A 9,168-nucleotide genomic window follows, 5' to 3' on the forward strand; every position below is an offset into this window, starting at 1 on the left:
TTTCAGTAGTTTTATAAATAGTTGTATTTCCAATTTTAGTAGTGATGTGCTAATGTCTCAAAAAGCCAAAACCATGTTTTTTGCCAACCATCCAGATATAAGAATATTCCACAAAAATATAAAAGAACTTGTAATATGTTTTTTCTTACAGATGGGATATAAAGGGAAACAGGAACTCTACAGGCTTTTAACTGAAATTGCAAATCTGACTTAAGTCAAAAACAGACCACAAACATTGTGAAGAACAAAGGCAGAAAACAATTACTGCAAACTTATTTGCAGGAAGTTATGCTCCCTGATAGAGAATAGGTTTAACGACAACACAGGATGCCTGCAGACGGGCTTCTTCAGTCAAAAGGATATAGATTACTAATAGTATATGCTTTAGAGTATAGCCACTGATGTTCATTCATTGTGGTACCAGCAGACTGTCAGCAAGAGAAAAGGAAAATTAAGACGCAAAATGGTAATATCTCCATTTGTAATGCTTTTCTGGATTGTTTTATTATTAGTATCACATGGAACATCACAAGATTTGCATGGTGAAGTTCTCTGTTTGAACAAGGTTTGTTATTCTGTTCACTTGGCTAAAATTAGCTTTAATAAAGCACAACAAAACTGCAAAAATGATGGAGGAAACCTGGTGACAATAAAGACCAAGGAAGAAGCAGAGCATCTGGGGAATTTGCTTATGGAACTGCAAAAAAGTTCCCTATTGAATGGTCCAATGAATCTTTGGATTGGGCTTCAGCTGAAGCAATGTGTTGTTGATGATAATCTCCTTAAAGGATTTTCATGGATATCAGAAGATCAGGACCCTAAAGAGGATCAGTTCTCAAACTGGCTGCAAACTCCTAAGCGCACATGTACTGCAAACAGATGTGTAGCTCTGAACTTTCACCTCTCCTCTACTGATAATTACAAATGGTCTGATAAAAGTTGTGCAAATCCTGCTGATGGGTACCTCTGCAAATTCCACTTCAAAGGTATGTGCCAGAGGGTGGCTTTTGCAGGGCCAGGGAAAGTTGTGTATACTACTCCATTCAGTACCAGCAGTACCACTTTGACTTTAGTGCCACATGGGTCAATGGCTATTATTTCTTGTGATAACAATAATGGGAAACATCAGCTAATTTGCACAGAACAAACAGAATACAAATTTGGGTGGAACTTACCTGGACCATTCTGTTTTTCTCCAGAATTGGGCTGTGCACATAATAATGGTGGATGTGAACATACTTGTATTAAAAACCAGGAAAATGGTTCTATCAGGTGTGGCTGCAAAGAAGGCTATGTTTTAGCATCTGATTTGGTTTCATGTGTTTTGCACGACAAATGTCAACCCAATCCATGTGAGCACAACTGCATAAACCACTTAAACTTTTTTGAATGCACATGCCCTACAGGATTTGTGCTTTCTGACAATAAACTGAACTGCACAGATATAGATGAATGTCAAAACAAACCTTGTAACCAAACATGCTCCAACATTCCTGGGAGTTTTGTGTGTAAATGTAAAGAAGGATTCTCATCACAAGACACAAGTTGCATAGACTTGGATGAATGCATCTACTCTCTGTGTGAACATGGCTGCTTGAATACATATGGCTCCTATTACTGCACCTGTAATGAAGGTTTTGTCATAGGCCAAGATAGACTTTCTTGCTTGGATGTGGATGAATGCAAAAATTCCCCATGTGAGTCCCAGTGCCATAACACCAATGGGGGCTACAAATGTTCATGCCCTGAAGGATATTCATTATCATCTGATGGAATCTCTTGTAACCAAGATAAAGAGTCTGATTACCCAACACCATCTATAATTCCAACAAACAATCAAAGTAGAGACAAAATGCACCATCCCACCCAAAGTTCAGACTTTCAAGATTTGCCTAAAGTGGAAAAGCCAAAAGAAAGTAATGGCTACCCAAATACTACAATGACTCCTAAGATAGAGAGCTTTCCCGACAATGACTCAGTGAATCCTATGCAAGGTGCTACATCTGATAAACATAAGTTGGTCCTGCTAGTGAGTATAGTGTGTGCATGTATAGTATTAGTGCTTCTGGCTATTGTAGCTGGAATTTTGTGTTACAGAAGAAACACATCACAGAAAAATAAGAGTAAATCACCTAATGCAACTGATAATTATAGCTGGGTTCCTGATCAGTCAGACAATAAAGCTGTAGCTAATGAATACAGTACTATGATGGCTAAATGACATATACATTTTCATGTAAAAACTATTGTGAGTTTATCATGGTTAGAAAAAATATATAAAAGTTTTACTAATCATAGCAGTCACATTTTAATAAACTCTGATAAATGTGTTTTTTGTGTGTGGTTTGTAAACTTTTTCTAATATGAAAAAATTGCACTCTTGTTGATTAAATGAATTCAGTAGGTGGAACTACTTTACTTTTGTTGTACAAATTGCTAAAGACCAAAATATTTTATTCTAAAATTACAAGTAACTTGACTTTCAGAATTTTACTGCTTTGCTAAAAAAAAAAGAAGGCATCCGTGAACCATGGCTCACTGTGTTGCAGCTGTCTAAGACAGTCAAATGACAAATTCCTCTTTAGACCTCAGAATATTTTAGGATAATTTTATAAAAATGCTGCACTGCAGTAGTATCACTGTTATTAACACTGTATGTATTATGTTCCACTTTCCAATTGAAATAAAAATTAAATATTTGGTATAAATGTGATATCCCACTGATCTCTCTCTCTGTGCTCTGTATTTGCTACAACGTTAAAAGCTTTATGATTTGCTCAGTTTCAGTAACACAAACATCTGCACAAAATGTATCTAGTTTTCCAATCCGCTTTAACTGTTATGCTGTTGAATCTGGATTTAAAACACAATTAATGCCAAACAGAAACTAACAAAATCTAAGGGAAAAAAATAAAAATCTAATCTGACACAGACTAATATGATCCTCACAAAATTAAAGTCACTGTACTTTAACTATTTGTGTACATACATTTTATTATATTATTATTTAAAGCATAATGCTAAAACATGAAATATCTGCTAACCATTTAGTATTAGTCTTTGTGTTACAGGTTGATGAGAAAGGTGATAAATCCTTGTTGGTAATTCTATTTAAAGACTAAATAGAAACACACATCTTTAATACATATTTGTGAAATGCTTTGTATACATTTTATTATAATGAAATATTATTTTTATAGCAACATACTTTCTTGAAGTACAGAGCAGTAAACTCAGTTTGATATATATGAAATATTAATGCTATAACCTATGAGGTTCAGATGTGAACCCCACTTTAAGAGTGAAAATATATTTGTAGTAAAAAAATAACTTTATAATACATTTTGTTTACTTAATTTTGTCCCACTTTCCTATAATTGTGCCCTTAGTTAGAGAACATTCAATTTCTTTAGGGGACTAAAAGTGCAGACTCTAGACTTTACAAGATGAACCCTGCTATATTCAAACGCATTCATCGTTTGCTCATTCTAATAATTCATTTTTATTTGTCCCTAATTGGAATCATCAGAGTGAATACGAGAAGGGAAACTTAACTCACTTTATGGTAGTGACAGTTACTTTAAGGAGCTGTAACAATTAATACAACATTAAAATAAATGTGCATATTATTCACAGGATAATCTGTGTTTTGAATATGTCTGGCATTTATTTTGTGTTTTACACATCTTTAAAATGCTGACACTTATTTGGGAGCATGGTGAGCTATATAGGGAGGTATAATTTTAGGGTGGATTTTAAGTAAAAAGGTAAGAAAAGCTTATTTTAAAAAATGTAGAATATATAATAATTTATAACAAAGTATATGGTAGTTAAAGGGACAGTCTAGTCAAAAATAAACTATCATGATTCAGATAGGGCATGTCATTTTAAACAACTTTCCAATTTACTTGTATCATCAATTTTGCTTTGGTCTCTTGATATTCTTAGTTAAAAGCTAAACGTAGGTAGGTCATATGCTAATGTCTTAGCCCTTGAAGGCCACCTATTATCTGAATGCATTTTGACAGTTTTCACAACTAGAGGGCGTTAGTTCATGTGTGCCATATAGATAACATTGTGCTCATGCATGTGGAGTTACCTAGAAGTCAGCACTGATTGGCTAAAATGCATGTCTGTCAAAAGAACTAAAATAAGGGGGCAATCTGCAGAGGCTTAGATAAAATGTAACTACAGAGGTAAAAAGTATATTAATATAATTGTGTTGGTTATGCAAAACTGGGGAATGGGTGATAAAGGGATTATCTATATTTTAAAACAATAGACATTCTGGTGTAGACTGTCCCTTTAAGAGATGAAGAATAAACAATGGATTATTATTTTTAGTCCCCCAGATTTATTACTACAGATTTGGAACGACAGGTCAGTAGTTTCTTCTATAGTTCACTTACAAGGTTTAGAAATTCATTTTTTGTTTTTCCTTATTTTTTAAGTAATGTCAGTACTTTATTTACAACTCAAATGTTCCTTTAAATTTATTATTAAATAAAAATCTGATTTGTTAATCAATCATTGTGTTTCCTACTTAGGAAAAAAGTGGGTTTTTTTCTATGTAACCAGTTGAATTATAATTTGTTCAATAGGGATATTCTAATGCAATATTAAAAAAACTATAATACAAAAGAACATTTTATTGTTACATGAATGCATGTTGGTAACATAGGGGTATTTTTTACTTTCGCCATCGTGAAAACTCAGTTTGTGTTAAGCTTTTTGCGCTAGTCGGGTTGCATTCCTATTTCAAGTTTCAAAAAAAGTATTTTGTGCTAGCAATAACCCAAATAGCATGAAAAAACTGACTTAATTTTCCATGCGCGTGTGCATGTATTCCCCCATAGAAATCAATGGAGAAAAAAAAGGGGGAAAAAAAATAACACCTGAGATCACTCAAACTCCATTGCATTTTCTCATTCCCTATAGAAGTCAATAGAGAGAAAAAAATAGTTGAAAAAGAAACCAACACCCATCACACAAACACCATAGCATATTCACATTATTAAATGTCAAATATTTACAGTAAATAAATAGTTAAAATCTTTATTAAATATGAATATTGAATAAATATGTTTTATTATGTTTTCATCTACTCAATGGCAAGGGCTATAATGTACATATACATATATTAATGTATTTATTTGTGTATATGTGACTGTAAATACATATATACACATATAAATATATTAATATATGTATACTATATAGACATATATATATATATATATATATATATATATGTATATATATATATATATATATATATATATATATATATATATATATATATATATATATCTATATATATATATAATCTGGTGTAGAAGAAATAGGGCACACCAAAAATGATATAGTGCACACTATAAAAGACTATTCTAAACCAGCACTGGTGTGGCCTATTTCTTCTTTTTTGTAATATTTCAATTTATACTACTATTCCCGTGCACCTGCATTCTGCAATATACTTGCCAAAAGTGGAATGTATTTGATTATCTACAGTATATATTTGGTGCTGTTAGTTTGCATCTTTATATTATTACTATTATTATTATTATCGTTATTTGTAGAGCACCAACAGATTCCACAGCACTATAAACAAATGCAGAGTACAACAAAACAATTATATGGATCAAATGGGTAGAGGGCCCTGCCAAGAGTTGCACTGTTGTAGTCAGCTCTTAAGAAGTTGATCTACAAACAGCTGGACTCTTAGGCTTACATGCTAAGGGGGTTCAGGGGATAGTGATGGAGGAAAAGAACTGGTTTAAAGAAAGGTTAGCGTAGGTTGTATGCATCCCTGAACAGTAGAGTCTTTAGGGAGCTCTTGAAGCTTTCAAAACTAGGGGAGATTCTTGTGGAGCGAGGCAGAGAGTTCCATAAGATGGGAGCCAGTCTGGAGAAGTCATGTAAACGGGAGTGTGATGAGGTAACAAGAGAGGAGGAGAGTAGGAGGTCATGAGCAGAGTGAAGGGGACGGGAGGGAGAGTATCTGGAGACAAGGTCTGAGATATAGGGGGGGAACAGTGCAGTTGAGGGCTTTGTATGTCAGAGTGAGAATTTTGTGTTTGATCCTAGAGGCATGAGGAAGCTAGTGAAGGGATTGGCAGAGAGGTGCAGCAGATGAAGAGAGACGTGTAAGGAAGATGAGCCTGGCAGAGGCATTCATTATGGATTGTAAAGGAGCTAGGCGGCAGGTGGGAAACCGAGAGGACAGAGTTGCAGTAATTAATGCGGGAAAGAATGAGAGAGTGGATTCAAATCTTAGTTGTGTCTTGTGTAAGGAAGTGTCTAATTTTAAAGATGTTTTTAAGATGGAATCGGCAGGCTTTAGCCAAGGACTGAATGTAAGGAGTGAAAGAAAGTTCTGAGTCAAATGTGACCCCAAGACATCGGGCATACGGGGTAGGGGTAATGATGGAGTTGTTGACAGTTATAGAGAGATTGGGGGTGGAGATTTTGGAAGAAGGGGGGGGGGGAAATAAGGAGCTCAGTTTTGGAGAGATTTAGCTTGAGGTAGTGAGAGGACATCCAGGAAGAGATGTGAGAAAGACAGTTAGTGACACGGGTTAGCAAGGAAGGAGATAGGTCTGGTGCAGAGAAGTAGATTTGGGTGTAGTAGGCATACAAATGATATTGGAAACCGTGGGACTTTTGGCTAGATTACGACTTTTGCGGTATGAGTGAAAAACCAGCGTATGGCTCTTTTTCACTACTGTATTACAAGTTTTGCAGGTTTAGCTGCACCACACACTTTTTTGGCCATAATGCAACGTAACTACCGCAGCTTTCAAAAAGTCCTTTTTCAATGGGACTTCCATAGTGCCGGTATTACGAATCTGCCTGAGAGGCCAAAAAGTGAGTGGTACAGCCAATACAGTCAAGATCCATAACGTAAACTGAAAGTCAGTAGTTATGGGTTTTATGCTACAACGCTGTAACATAAAACTCATAACTAAAGTGCTAAAAAGTACACTAACTAAGATAGCTTCAATGTAACTATTAGTTATATTGTAGCTAGCTTAGGGTTTATTTTACAGTTAAGTATTTAGTTTTAAATAGGAATAATTTAGTTAATGACAGTAATTTTATTTAGATTTATTTAAATTATATTTAAGTTAAGGGGTGTTAGGGTTAGGGTTAGACTTAGATTTAGGGGTTAATACATTTAATATAGTGGCGGCGACGTTGGGGGCGGCATATTAGGGGTTAATAAGTGTAGGTAGGTTGCGGTGACATTGGGGGCGGGAGATTAGGCATTAATAAATATAATGTAGGTAGCGCCGATGTTGGGGGCAGCAGATTAGGGGTTAATAAATATAATGCAGGTGTCGGCGATGTCAGGGGGCGGAAGATTAGGGGTTAATAAGTGTAAGATTAGGGGTGTTTTAAAGGGGCGGAGTCCGGCCGTGCAGGCAAATGGCCGCAGTGTGATTCAGCTCCGTGCTGGGGAAAAAGACCCAGGACTATATACCTGCAAGAATCGCTTTACAAAGTGGTATACAAGCGCCTAAATATGTGGGGACACTAACCGCTAGGACATGAAGGCAATTTGACAAGCGACTAAGCTAAAAACGGACTGTTATTTAGCCGCAAAGGAAAAACGACCGCCGCCATATTGGAAAGAGCCGTGCGCGAGCCATGCGGACACAGATACCGGAGCCCATCTCAGATCCAGCTCATATATGGAGGTAAGCTGAACCAAATGAAACGCAACACATAACGACCGCACAGCGGGACAAAGGGCCATCTAATGTTACATATTAGCACCGTCAGAAAAAGAAATATAACGCCCATAAACTTAAAAGTTACCTCGAATGCATGCCTGATTAAATGGGCCTCACTATGATAGGAGAGGAGGACATAAAGCATTGCCCGAAGATATAAGACCCTGAGTAGCAATAACGTCACAGGGTGTGGAGTGCACATTCAGCTCTCAGTAAACCATCACAAATGTACACCACATCTGACTGTAAAATTTCAATGGGGCATCACTAACAACTTGAATGGTTATTATCTACTCCTCCAAACAATAATCCTGGGAAAGGGCATACAGGTCAACTGAACACTCTCCAGCACTTTAGCAAACCATGACGACTAAACGCTTGAACAAAGGAGAGAAGCTCCCGAAAAGCCAGACCAATGTGCCAGTTTCTGTGAGCACATTCTTTCAACTGCCAGACACAGCAACCAACCCTGCACAGCAGACTGCAAATACTAATGAGACTCCTCATGACTTATCAAGCGCTGCAGAATTACAGATAGCTACCTCTTATATTACACAACTAAAACAAGACATTGCTAACCTGCCATCAAAAGAGGACTTTGCCTCCCTAAAGGCATTAATAACTAAAGAGCTTACCTCCATGAGAACTGACATAAATGCCTTAGGGTGCAGAGTAGAGGAAGTAGAAGACACGCAAACTACCATATCTGAAATGGTGGGGAGCCTAGAAACACATGCCAACGTTCAATCCTCACAAATAGAAACAATGCAAGAAAGAATTGAGGATCTCGAAAACCGCAGTCGGCGGTCTAACTTAAGAGTAAGGGGTATACCAGAGTCAATAAAAAGCTCTGAACTTAGAGAATATATGCAGAACCTCTTTCACCATCTGATGGGGGACCCAGATATACCTGATATGGAACTGGAAAGAGTACATCGGGCTCTGCGCCCACCTCCACCAACTGGTGCACCCCCTAGGGATGTTATCCTTAAATTTTTGAGATTCACTGACAGAGAGGAAATCTGGTCCAAATCGAGACAACTGAGGAAAATAATGTATCTGGATCATGCCCTACAAATTTACCCAGACCTATGCCCAAGCACTTTACAACGTAGAAGAGATGTCCGATTTATCACCACTGCACTACAAGAGAATGATATCAAGTATCGTTGGGGATTTCCCTTTAGTTTGGTGGTATCTAAGGAAGGCCAGATTCACACCTACAGAGGGCCTCAAGACCTGGAGTCTTTCTCTAAGGGCTTGGGCCTATCAATCCAGCCGCCTCAACTATCTGAGAAGTCTCCTGACAACACAGCTTCATCATCACATCTCTTGGCAGGGACACAATGGCACAAAGTTGCTAATAAGAAGAGGAAAGACAGACTGAACTCATGATGTATTATTGAAGGACTTAATTGTCTCCCAAGATCCA

General features: G+C 36.9%; 1 protein-coding gene across 1 annotated transcript; it reads left to right on the top strand.

The window, feature by feature from the left end:
• Window positions 1–294: 294 nt before the first annotated feature.
• CD93 (CD93 molecule) lies at window positions 295–2,708 on the top strand. The gene has a single exon (XM_053709338.1). The coding sequence runs from the start codon at window positions 464–466 to the stop codon at window positions 2,219–2,221; it is 1,758 nt and encodes a 585-aa protein (XP_053565313.1). The 5' UTR covers window positions 295–463; the 3' UTR covers window positions 2,222–2,708.
• Window positions 2,709–9,168: the final 6,460 nt, after the last annotated feature.

Source organism: Bombina bombina, chromosome 4 (genome assembly GCF_027579735.1).
Source record: "Bombina bombina isolate aBomBom1 chromosome 4, aBomBom1.pri, whole genome shotgun sequence".
NCBI classification, from domain to species: Eukaryota; Metazoa; Chordata; class Amphibia; order Anura; family Bombinatoridae; genus Bombina; species Bombina bombina.